The sequence below is a fragment of the Abrus precatorius genome, unplaced genomic scaffold (assembly GCF_003935025.1).
Source record: "Abrus precatorius isolate BTA unplaced genomic scaffold, Abrus_2018 Scaffold3, whole genome shotgun sequence".
Classification (NCBI taxonomy): Eukaryota; Viridiplantae; Streptophyta; class Magnoliopsida; order Fabales; family Fabaceae; genus Abrus; species Abrus precatorius.
In genome coordinates this window covers 15400022-15412842 of record NW_020874373.1, presented here as the reverse complement: position 1 = coordinate 15412842, position 12821 = coordinate 15400022, and the positions used below count along the sequence as shown (strand labels likewise).

The 12821-nt window shown below is 33.4% G+C and overlaps 1 protein-coding gene across 4 annotated transcripts; it reads left to right on the top strand.

Moving 5' to 3' along the window:
• Positions 1-3944: 3944 nt before the first annotated feature.
• On the top strand, positions 3945-11981 carry LOC113861321 (U11/U12 small nuclear ribonucleoprotein 65 kDa protein). Of its 4 annotated transcripts, XM_027494065.1 has the most exons (13): positions 4073-4218; positions 4515-4735; positions 5136-5207; positions 5467-5685; positions 6467-6548; positions 6672-6854; positions 8402-8566; positions 8657-8827; positions 9949-10036; positions 10204-10262; positions 10504-10569; positions 11169-11286; positions 11380-11981. In XM_027494065.1, the coding sequence occupies exons 2-12, from the start codon at positions 4545-4547 to the stop codon at positions 11250-11252; spliced, it is 1380 nt and encodes a 459-aa protein (XP_027349866.1). In that variant the 5' UTR covers positions 4073-4218; positions 4515-4544; the 3' UTR covers positions 11253-11286; positions 11380-11981. The 4 variants fall into 4 exon arrangements, with proteins under 4 accessions (XP_027349867.1, XP_027349868.1, XP_027349866.1 ...); XM_027494067.1 differs by having other exon boundaries at positions 4040-4218; positions 4515-4789; positions 11169-11935; XM_027494068.1 differs by having other exon boundaries at positions 4515-4780; positions 11169-11899.
• The last annotated feature ends 840 nt before the right edge of the window (positions 11982-12821 follow it).

Below are 12821 nucleotides of genomic sequence, written 5' to 3'. Positions count from 1 at the left end.
TTCTCTCACACACAAAAGTCGATTATAATCAACTTGTATCTTATAAGTAAAATAATTTTACTCAACTTTTGACATAGACCGACCGAAATAGAATTAAAGTATTTTACACCAAAGTTAATTTTAGTTGACTTTTATTATATAAAAATAAAACATATGCAAACGAATTAACTTTAGGAAATACGTGTAATATTTATTTTATTTTATTTTGTAAACATCCTGTTTACAGTGATTGGTTTTCAACAAGTTGAGTTTCATTAGGTATCTCTAGAAGGGATTTGATATTGGCTGTAAGACTTGTTAGGATTTGAGAGAAACCCGGTATAAAGGCCCACTGTATAACCCTATAACGCAAGGCAAACAGGTTTAAAATTTAGATTTTAAAAAAAAAAATGGGTACCCAACCCACTTTCTTTTTGGATCTCATTTAGCGAAACCGGATTTGGGTTAACAAAACCAGATTTCTTCTTCATGTGATCACAGGTTCATCCTATATACTAAGTACACTTCTCTTCTCTTTAGTTAATGAGGGTACGCTTTAGTTAACTCCTGCGACCCACCACCCACACAATTTTTTCCAATTTGTGGTGAATGCCACTGATAAGACAGCAAGATCATTTGGAGACTATGTAGAAAGGGTTAGTTTTCTATGACTTCATCTTTAAACACATTCTATACATCAAACGTAAATTTTTGTTGAAGTTTGTGCCTGTGAAATATATAATTAAGCTGCAAAGTGTTCCAAAATGTTGTTTATGTTCTACGTGTTCTTTCTGATTATCTACATTCAAGTTTGGTGCCATTGCAACAACAGCACATCAGGAGATAGTAAAGAAATGAGATAAATATTTATTAAGAAACTTATTTGAACAATAGACACGCTACTTCGTTAGGGACACAGGAATCCTTGCAATTTAATCTGCTCTTTATAGTTGACAAGTTCTGGTTCAATTTCATGATATTCTCATAGTTACTAACTTGGATAATATAAGGTTGTTTAACCATTTTTCTTGGGTTCGTCAAATTTATATTATTTTGTTTATAAATAAATAATTGAATGACTTAAAATGGTATCAATTATTATTGTAACAACACACCTCTTAAAATTTTAGAGGGTGGTCCTTTTGCCCTAGGAGTGATTACTAGTTTTAGTCACAACTGCATGAGCAGCTCCTCTTTTCATAGGGGAAACTCTGCATAAATCTTGTAGACTTTTATACTATTTGATTCACCTATATTTGCTGCTGATATGTTGAGGATTGTCCTTAAGAGTCTAGACAATTTGATTAATAAGCGATCAATGATGTGGTTCTCTCATGTACATGTTTTTGAAAGAGGAAGTGTTTCTCTTATTTATTTTTGTTATTGATGACACCATGGAGTGTAATTGTTGCAAAATCATATGGTACAATTTTTATGATATTCTAGATTGCTATTTCATGTGCACTCTCAATTGTGCTGAATTTGTGATATCAAATTTGTTACATCAGGGGAGAGATGATCCTGTTGGTTGTGACCAGACAAAAATGTTGCTATAAACATATGTTTAAATGTTATTCGACATTCCACTAATATACCATGCAACCTGCAGAAAAAATAGACTGGAACTTTCAGATTTTATGGTATAATATCCTTGAAATAGCAGTGTGTACATCTGCATTAACTAATACAATACAGTGCTCATGATACTAAACCTCTGGTTTGATCAGTTTGATGACATTATGGAATTTTCAATTTATGTAATGACATGTGTCTAATTAATACAAATGGTAATTTCTGTATCATAAATTTTTTGGGTACCATGTTATTGATATGTGATACCTATTCTTTCAAATTATATACAGCCTAGTGAATCCAGCACATATGCTGACAAGAGGCAATATGAATGCCTTGAAACTGAATATAGAGTTAGCCAAGAAGATGTAATCTTGTATGGGCAATCGGTTGGGAGTGGACCAACACTGCACTTGGCAGCTAAATTACCAAGGTTGAGAGGTGTGGTTCTGCATAGTGGCATTCTTTCTGGTCTTCTGAGTGCTCTGTCATGTGAAGTTCATATTTTGCTTGGACATTTATAAAGTAATATATGCGAGATTATTGATTTAAGAAAAAGCATATAGCTTATACTGGAGGACAAGGTCTGAATGCTAAATATAATATAGGCAATCTGATATACTGCTCTACTGAAGCATGGCACAAATGTGTAAAATTTTATCTTTTGGTTCCAATGAGAAAAGATATATTTGTCTTGTATATTTAGTAATGAGAATGAGAAACAGACTGAATGACACGAATGATTTCAATTTAATATGCCAAACTATGTACTTAAGTTGGAAGTAATTTAAATTTAAAATAAGTATAATGTTCTTTTTCCTGCATTGTATCATATGTTCTAATTGTAATCTTTTATTTGAAATCATGTAGAACATCAACAAAATAAAAGTCAAGTGCCCTGTACTTGTAATAATACTATGATGCATTGTAATCGCACTGCTTTTCCTCTTTATATTTGTTTTTGTTGACATTTAAAACAAGTAGTATTTAAATCAAATTTAAAGAAGTATTGAAACCAATTTTAAAACCAGGTTGAACCAAAATTGAATTTAAATTAAATTCAAAGTTTAAAATCAATTTTAAAAAAATAAATTAATGTAAAATACAATTCATATAATTGAATTTAAAATAGATTTAGATTGAGTTTGTATCAATCCAACCCATGATGAGCCTAAATTTGACGTTGTATATATGGCAAAAGGAAACCAGATTGATCTCTTCTTGTGAACTCTTTCTGGTGAAGTCAGGGTTTGGGGTCAAAGGTGCGTGTTGCTCAGGAAAATTTTACAACAACTACATGTAAATGTCAATGTTCACGTATGGTTCTTGGTGACCGAACTCAAATAGGAACAATTAACTCATCTAGGTCCAGTTTAAGAGACTGAAGAGTGAATCTTCCCTCTTTGCCCCTCTGTGGATTTATAGTCGAAACATATTGGCATAATTATTTGGCAGTCTGAGCTATGATAAATTTAGACAATAATTAGGATCTTATTGGCATGAAATTTTTTGTGATTAAGATTTTACTTTTTAAAATGACGTGAAATGTAAAGTAAAAAGGAAAAAAATTATTATTAATATTAAGTTAATTATATTTGAATTTAAATTAGCGAAATAAATTTTTTTACTTTCTTACTTTAGAAGAGTTAAATTCAATATGATTATCATGGATTTTGTTGAGTATTGTTTGGACAATATGCTTATTATAATATTTGTCCTTGAACTCACTTCTTGTAAGATTACCTATAGTCAGATTGATAGTCGGCAATTACTCGCGAGTAGCACTTTTATTCTCATCTATGTACTTTATATATATATATAAATACTTGATCTATATCCATTACACACATTCGAGTTAAACAAAAATGTTATTTTATATTTTAATTATAAAATATACCAAATAAAATATTCAATTAAACTCAAATCAACCTTCAAACACAATAAAATAATTAATTACACAACATAATATCCATCAAGTATTTAGAACATAAAAATTTAAATTAGTTTAAATTCAACATAAAAAATAAAGAACAATTATTTAATAAACTTATTATTGTAAATGTTTACCCTCTCCAATATATATATATTCGAAATTGTCCATTGAAATTATCTTCGTAATTTTTTGTTAAATAAAACCTATTATATTCCATCTATTTTATTTTATTTTATTTTGCATTTCATCTATTTTTTAGCTAAATGGTCATTTATTTATATGATTATAATATCCGATACTCATCAATTTATTTATTTTTATATTGTTAAGCAGTTTCTGGCATATGATTTTGATCACTAACATGAGATAGCTTCAGGGTTTATAAGATAAAAGAAAAGCTATTAGTTAAATAATGTTTAAAATACAGTATTTAACATGCTCCCAGTATCTTAATTCAAAGACACGAATTTTGCCGACGTCCCGAATGCCACAGGTCGTTTTTCCCTTGACATTTTTGCTATGAAAACGACGTCGTTTTACATGGCATGCCATTTGTAGTTCAGTTGCAGCTCCCCGACTCCAAACTTCGAAGTTCCTCCCTCTGCCGCGAAGAGCAATCAAATCAGAGGAGAGTACCTCGCCGCCGCGGAGCTGTCGGAGCTTCGTCGCCATCGTAGTCCAATCGTCGGTGTAGCAGCCTTCGCCCTTCATTGTTGTGGAACCCAGAAAAAGAGGTAGTGTACCTAATTCATTCTCTTCCCAAAAGGGTTGAGAATTGGGATTCGCAATTGCTAGTGGATAAAGCCTTTTGTGCGCACCCTTTTCTATTCTGCTCTTGTTTTTTCTTTTTCATTTTTTTCTCAAGAAAATTTGAAGGTAAAGTGATGGTGAAAAGGGGTTTCGATTTTCTATGTTTTCTGAAGCAAAGAAAGATTGAATGGCTGAGGTTTTGTGCAAGACTAGTATGGTTTATTCTGAAATTCGAATTTTGTTTGTTTGCATGCATCACATCTTATGTCCTCTATGACAGGAAAGAGAAAGTGGCAATTGTGTACTTTTCATGGCTAGCAATTCTTCCACTCGTGGCCACATGCAGTTTGGATTACAAGGCACAGAGTCAATGCCCAGTGTTGTGGAGTCACCGGTCACCCTTTTGATTAAGCACCTTCCTGAAGCCATTCCTCATGACACACTTTCTCGAATCCTATCCAATTTTGGCGCTTCCTCGGTTCGGCCTTGCTGTAGTGGAAGGTATTTAAGTGCATGTGGCTTGAGAAGGTGGTGTCAGACTTGAAGGTCATAAGTGTATGAATATGATGAAGCTTAACATTTTGATGAATATTGCGTTGTGATAATGATATCAGTTTCCTAGAGTATTTATAAAGTGTGAGAAATATTTCAATGTTGATATCATTGCGAGCCTCAGTTTTTAACTCATTTTTATTAACTAAAGTACCAACTGGCTAATAGCTTACTGTTAAACTGTGCTACTTTTGTCCTTGGTGGTGCTTTCAAGTCACTCATGCATGCTTATTCAATGGCATGGAGAACTTGATAGGCATTTGGCCAATTTGTGTTGTTTGTTGTGATTTATTTGTGTTATTGAATAATGTCAATGATGCCTTGACCTTAATTGCTTGATCGAATGCAGGTTGAGAAATTGTGCTTTTGTGGATTTCAAAAATGACATGGTGGCATCTCAAGCACAACAGCAACTAAATGGGTATTATTTTTTGAATTGTTTTCATTTTTTTTTTGTTCTCTCAAATATTGAAAAAAATTGGTTATGTATTTGAGCAGTTGTCTTGTTTGGCTTTAGGTTGTAATATTCTGATATCCTCTGTAATTAATTTATGATTTTGCAACATTATAAAGAAACGACATACCGGTAAATTCATAACAAGTTAACAATAAAATCGTAAAGTTGTTCAGCAACTGAATGCGGTGGATGATTGTATCTTTGTTTTGCTGTGGTTGACCAGGTTGAGATTTCTTGGTAAAGTCTTGCTAGCAGAGAGAGCTAATAACCCAATTGAGAATGGTGGAAAAAGCAGTGGACCAAAGGACTCTAAAACATCGGTGGTGAAGAATGAAACTGTAACCAAACCTATTGATGGAGATACAAAATCAGGAGGCCACCCTATTCCTCAGCCAATTGCTGATAGACTTGGTGTTGATTATCCATTTCCTCCTCATCTTGAGTATGCTGCTGCTTCTCATTTTGCAGTCATTAGTATTTATTACTTTATTGCAATAGGATGCTAAAGAGCTGCTAGGTGCCAGCTGGTGCACAAATATGGAAGATGATTTGACAAAATAAAATGAAATGTGAAGGCAGGAAAGAAAGTCATTGTAAACTCAGTGGAAAAGCTTGAAATCCATGGTTACATATATTTTTGAGGTTGATGGGGGCAGAGTCTGAATCAATTTGAAAGCATTATTCTGAGAGTTTTGTTGCAATAGATCAATTGATGTAACGGTCCAATTTGGCTGGGCAATGTCATGCTAACCCATTTTACTTGACAGCATTCTCCTATGCAAGTATAAGTGTGTTGAATAGAGAATGATTTTGAGAATAAGCAATCTATGATGTATATGTTCTCCCTAATCCTCTCCCTCTTCCTTTGAATTTTTCTATTCTCCCTTAATATCTGTTTCTGTTTTGAGTGTTTTCTTATTGCTTACAAATAAATAATGTATCAAGCGAAGCAGTTTCTTGTTTCAATTATTATATCAAAGATCTAGATTTCTGGTGATTATTTCTGCCCATTTATTGCCTTAGATATTAGATTTGGCCATTGGTGGAAATGGATAATTTACTAAATGGTATTTCATTGTAAACTCTTACTGATTTGAATTAGCTTTTAGTGTTATGCTACTAAATAAAAAGAATTTGAGATTATTAAATATGTTTACCTTTACTATTAGGTATCGTAAATATTATTCCAGTTTTCGTGTAGTCTAACAAAACTTGTTTTTCAGGTATGCTTACCCTCCACCTGATGGAAATATACTGACCAACATTGTGAATGCTCTAATTGCTGTTCCCCGCTTTTACACTCAGGTTATTCCCGTATCAAATGAGGATGATAATATTTATTAGTTTCTTTTTCCAGCACCTGTAGCATTTTTCTGTATGCTCTTTTTATAGAATAGTGATCATATTGATTGGACCTCTCTAATATAGGTTCTACACTTGATGAACAAAATGAACATTCCAGCTCCATTTCGAATGGCACTGCCGACACCTCCATTACCTCCAGAAGTACCAGCCCCACCACCACCTCCACCTCCTCCTCCTATAACTGTGATGAATCCTCGGTCTGCAGATTTGTCTGGCGATGAATCAGAGATGGAATCTTCAGATGAGGTAACATCTTCACAGCTTCCAAGGGATCAAACCTATGGAGCCTAAATTTCTTGTTTATGCTTGCATACTTTGCATAACTACATATAAGGCACAGACTGGCTAAATATTTCAGAATTGGTATAAAAGATTTATATATATTCTTTCCAAATAATTCAGCTACAAGTTTAATTTTATTACTTTTATTTAATATAATTTCCCCCCCTTGCTTACATGAATCATTTAGCCCAATTGGCAATTGCTAGCCACCTGTCACCTCAGATAACTAACTTGTTACCAAGCCCTTCTTATTTCTTATAGAATAAACCTTCTCATTCCCCCAATTGCAGTTCAAAGTGTGTTTCTACTTTGCCATTCCATCCCATTGGATTAGAACTGTTAAACATGGGTGATTCAACCTTCCTATTGACATCAGTCTTCCATGTTATCATCCAATCATTCCAATGGTTCTGCTTGCTTGGGAGATTTCTCCCTGAAGACAATGGTCCTCCTTGTTGTGAGGAAGCACCACCATTCACATCATCTGAACTTTTCCAATCATTTTACTCATCTTTTGAACTGAGGACTGAGGACTGCTTCATTTCCAGCAACCTGGTTGCAAAGGTAGATTGGATATCTCCCATTCCATCCTCCAAATTAGCTTATCTTGCCTCCAAAGCTTCCACCTGTCAAACGTCTTGGGTGGCATGGACAATATACATCAACTAACAGTGAAGGCTCCTCACTGAATCTGGCAGGTCAGATCAATGCAGAAACCCAGAAGAGAATTCTGGTCTAGAGAGATTTTGAAAGGGACACTGAAGAGCTTTTAAGGAAAACCAGAGCCTACACTCTTCAGAATAAAATATTCTCTGCCCAGCTATATGCCAAAATTACTACAATGTCCATAGCCCCCACTCCCATGCATACACAACCTCCTAAATCCCCACAAAATCACATGAATCATTTCCCCCAGTTGCTAGTCACCTACCAACTCAGCTAGCTAACCTTTCTTGGTCCCTTATTCCTTATAGAATAAGCCTTCCATATTGTGGGCCCTTTTAGTTTTTGGCCCAGTGTCTGGTCCTTTTCCCTTGCTATATCCTTTGCTGCATCAGCATTAGAACCATAGGTTCTATCATTATCACTACAGAACATGGTTAGCTGCACCTCCCCATTGTCATTCAATTTGAAAACATTCTTGTTGAAACATAAAGGCACAGATATACTTATGCTTACAATGCTCCTTCCTTTGCATAACTGCATATAAGGGGCAGATTGCCTTAATATTTCAAAATTGGTATAAGCATTTCTTTATTTAAATTCAGCTACAGGCATAATGTTATGTACTTTTCTTTAACATAATATTTCATAGAAATTACCCTTTTGTCATTATAGAATATGCTTGTGCTGCACCTTCATCTTGAGTCCTGATATAATACATAGATTATTCTGTAAATGTATATCAAAACTTTAGGAATATGGTGTCATTATTAGTAGTTTACTGCCCCCCCCCCCAGTTCTTTTTTCGTAAAACTTGTTATCAAAGGATTGTGATAAAAATTTATTAGGAGGATGGAGCAAGAACAGGAAAGTCTGGACAGAAGCGTGCTAGACGTGAGACCATTGTTGGCCCTGCCATTGATAAAGGTGTGGCTCATGAGTCTGTTGGAGTAAAACCAGCCACCTTGGTCCCGAAAGAAATCCCAGTGATAAAAAGGAATCCTGTCTTAAAGGTATCTTTTTTGCCAGAGATTGATTTCTGGAGCACTGTGACATTGTTTTTTACACTTTTTTTTTTTTTTTTTTGCTTTGTGATTTTTCAGATAAAAATTGCTCCCAAAGCAACCCTGAATGCACAGAAAGATGATGACACAGCAGAAGAGTCACAAGAGCCAGAAAAAGATATTCCAGATCCTAACAAATTTTTTACTCCAGATGAATTAGAGGGAGGAAAGTTGCCTCCCGAGGAAATCTTATCACTTCCAATGTTTAAGGTATTGGTGTAAAATTTCTACCATTTTAGTAGTAAATGCATGATGGAGACAAAATTAATTTCCCAATTTAGTATCTGCCAGTTGGATCAAAAGCAATTGTTGTCAACCTCAAAAAATCGTAATTTGTTATTATGCAGCTGGGAACTAATTGTGGCTTTTAAATACTGCTACAGTGCTAGTGTCCTGTTCTGCATTTGTTTATAAATAAGAACGACCTTCTTGAGAACTATATATACAAACATGTTATCCAAAGAAACACACTTAACAAATTTGCCTCCTGTTATGTTGTATATTATATTAATGTTCAATAGCTGGATATAATTTATACCACAATGTCATTTTCCAGTCCTACACTCAGTATTTCTTCACTTTGGTGAATGATAATATCTACCAAAATTTGCACAAGAATTTGAATGTTTGATTTTAATAGAAGGATAAATGCAGTTAGATGTAAGTTGTAAACATAGGGCTTCTTTGATTTGGGAAATTGTTTTCTATTTTCATTTCTTCCCCCCCCCCCCTACGGAAACTATTTCTTGTACAAATATTTGAAAACAAAAAATAAAATGAAAAATTTTTGTAATTGTTTGTGAAAAGAGGAAATGAATGGTGAAAAAAGCATATGATTTAGATTGTTTACCCTAGTGACTATACTGTCTCTACAATAGAAACCATTTTGTGAGCTCAATCTGGGAATAAATTATCGAGAAACTTGGAGTCCCCATTCTTGATCTTTTTGAAGCTCCCTGCTTTTCTTTGGCAATATAATTGATGTAGTTTCAACACTCAGTAGAAACTCTTACTTCTGGATAATTTTCCTTTTACATACTCTTAAGTCTTATTGCATCACCGGACCTTTCTTAATTTCTTTTGTTATCAGTGAGTACTGTCTTACTGAATTCTAGATGATGAAGTGATTAAACTAATTGAAAGTTGCCATTACTGATCTCTAAATACATCTGATGCATTATATTGTCTAATGGTATATGTTTCCTTATGAGCATGTACTTAAGTGTTTGTGCTTAATTTTGTGGTGTGGAAATAATTTGATTTGTGAGAGCATCTGACGTGATCAAATGTATGTTTTATGAGATTTTTTTCTGAACTGATGGATTGTGCAGAGCTATACAGCTGGAAATCCGGCCCCTGTGTTGTACATTAAGAATTTGGCAAAAGATGTGGTTGCTGATGATTTCTATTTGATATTTGGTGAGCTCTCAACTTTTACTGGATTCAGCTTTTGTTTAATATTTGTAATTTGAATGCTTTACTATCCGAACATGAAATATAATGGAATCACCAAATACTTTGAGATTTTCAAAATGCTACCGTATGAATGTTAAAATCACAGTTTACCTTATCTTTTATTGTTACAGGGTCTCTGTTTGGAAGTATTGAGGCTGCTAAGTCTGGTCTTCAAGTCAAACTGATGCAGGCAAGATCTTGATTATTCAATGACCTAATTTTTCTGTTGATGTCATTTACGCATGAAGAGATCAAAAATTAATATTAGCTTGTTGTAAAAATGATCCAGTTAATATACACACTTGTGAGTTTGTTGATCCTGACTCCTAGTCCTGAGTGATGACTCAACTAACCAGTATTTATGTTTCCATGGAAGTCTTCTAGAAGCATATACATGAACATGAAAATTAATTCCTATTTTTTATTTTCAGGAAGGAAGGATGCGGGGTCAAGCTTTTGTAACATTCCCCTCAATTGAACTGGCTCATCATGCTCTGGTATTTTTCTCGGGGGAGATTAGTTTTACTCTGTTAAATTTCTTGTTAAAAAATGATGTTTTATTCAAGATTATATGTTTTCAGGTTTTTCTTGTCTTATAGTGTCTATTCTTCTTTTGTCATAAAACTTGCAAAATATGATAAAATAAAGAAATGATTTAATTAAGTTTTTATCCCTAGAATGTTCATGATTTTTCCATTTGATCTCTAAGGTTCAATATTTTTTAATGAGTTCTCCATCAAATATTTTGTTCCTTTTGTTCTTATTTTTCTCATTTGTACCCCAAATGGAAAAATGGTGATATTTAGAGGAACCAAAAAAAAGTTCATGATCTTTTATGAGAGACTTGTTTGATTAAAAAAATAAAATGAAAGAGCAAATTGAGAAAAACAATTTTTTTTACTACTAAATTAAGCCTGCAGAAATAAATAAGAAAATGGCTCTAGCCTTTTTCAAGATTGTTACTGCAGCACCTGCAGGTTGACATGGTAATAATATTCCTAATTTTCATGAACCGTGCTGATAAAAATTAATTTTTCAAATTGTTTTCCTTTTTGTCTTAGTAATGGTTTACATTGCATAATACCATTGGCTGCAGAATCTAGTGAATGGATATGTTTTTAAAGGCAAGCCAATGATCATCCAGTTTGGTCGAAATCCTGGTGCTGCCAAGGGAACCTAAATCTATGGACACAAAAGGACGCATACCAGAGTTTGTACTTTGAAAGGCACACGTTGTCAGTTGCTCATTGCATAATTACATTTATAACAACAGATGGCTGATGATCCATTCTTCATTCACTGACTAGGAGAGGACTCTGCATTAGACCACAGCCACCACAAGAATAAGGAATGGCAGTTATATGGTTGCTTGCACCGGCATTCTTCTTGGGTTTGTCCGAGTGAGATGCTGAGATATAAAACAAGTTTGGATGCAATATCAATCTAGAGTTCACATTGTTGGCAAGAGGCGTTGGAAATATATGGTTGGTATTTGGTTCATTTTTAGCAGTGGAAGCAAAAGCATAGGGAGCTTGAAATACAGACAATTGCACAATTATGGTCCTGACTGCAATGTGGACCAAGTAGCAAAACTTGATTCATTTGGCCGTTTATTTCATTATTTCCCATCTTAAACACTGCATTAGGTTTAGATTCTTGTTATCAGCCTAGTAATTGGACCTATATGTTCGTAGGAAAATCTAGTCATTTGCAGCTTGCAGTTGCTCGAAGGTGTGGTAAGAAATTGGAGATGTACATATTTATTATATCCTTCAGAGCTATTACAAATTTTTTGGCTTAGCTAAGTGAAACAGTAACGATGATCCGTTAACTTAATTTGTTTGATGTACTGGTTGTCGTTTTTCATCTTCCTTCTCAGAAAAACCGGATGTAGACCATCCGATGTACTCTAAATCCCTGAATTGTTTGTGGCTTTGGTAGTCCTAAACCATGTAAATTAGGGAATCTAATTTTCATCACTTGACTGTAAATCTATGGATTAGGGTATGTTTTGAGTAATTTCCAAATACGATTGTATATTCATAATTACGTTAAATAGAAATAAACATGATTTGATTATTGTGTTAACATATTCGGTAGGTCTGAATCAAACTTTACTCTAAACTCATGTATCAATAGATGTAATAAATTAGCTTTTTACTGAGTTACTAAGTTTAACATTTAAATTTACTTTTAAGAAAAATATTTTAATTATAAATTATATTAATTTACATTTAAAAACTAATTTTACAAAATTAATTTAATTTAAATTCAAGTTTTTGCAAATGTTGATCTAAACATTCACTAAAATACTTCAATATTTTAATATGAATGTTATGTTTAAATCATAATAACAAATATGATTGATTATTGGGTGGGTTCGATCGCTTTCGACCAATAAAGCCCAATCTAACTAAATCTATGTATGGTATTTCTAACTTAATCTACTTAGTGAAAAGAATTGGGTAATTCGATTTTCAGTTTAGCAGGTAACAATTTAATTTTGGGTGAGTCTACACGGTTTAGGGTCGAGAGATTTTTTAGACCAGATTAAAATCAACTTATATTTTGACTTTTTTAGTCAATTTTCTCAATTAAATCCATAAATTATATTTAAAATTGTTTATTACAAAGTTAAATCATTGAAGAAAAATAAATGGGCCTTGAATCAATTAAGCTAATACATTTATGTTGGAAAATTTATTAATTGAATCTTAAAATTTATGCACGGATAAATATAGACAGATTC

What these genes read in the sequence shown, in the direction of transcription:
- LOC113861321 (XM_027494065.1), top strand. Translation starts at nt 4,545, where the DNA reads ATGGCTAGCAATTCTTCCACTCGTGGCCACATGCAGTTTGGATTACAA. An exon ending in AGATGGAATCTTCAGATGAG is followed by an intron (nt 6,855 to 8,401) that starts GTAACATCTTCA and finishes AAAATTTATTAG; the next exon opens with GAGGATGGAGCAAGAACAGG. An exon ending in AACTGGCTCATCATGCTCTG is followed by an intron (nt 10,570 to 11,168) that starts GTATTTTTCTCG and finishes CATTGGCTGCAG; the next exon opens with AATCTAGTGAATGGATATGT.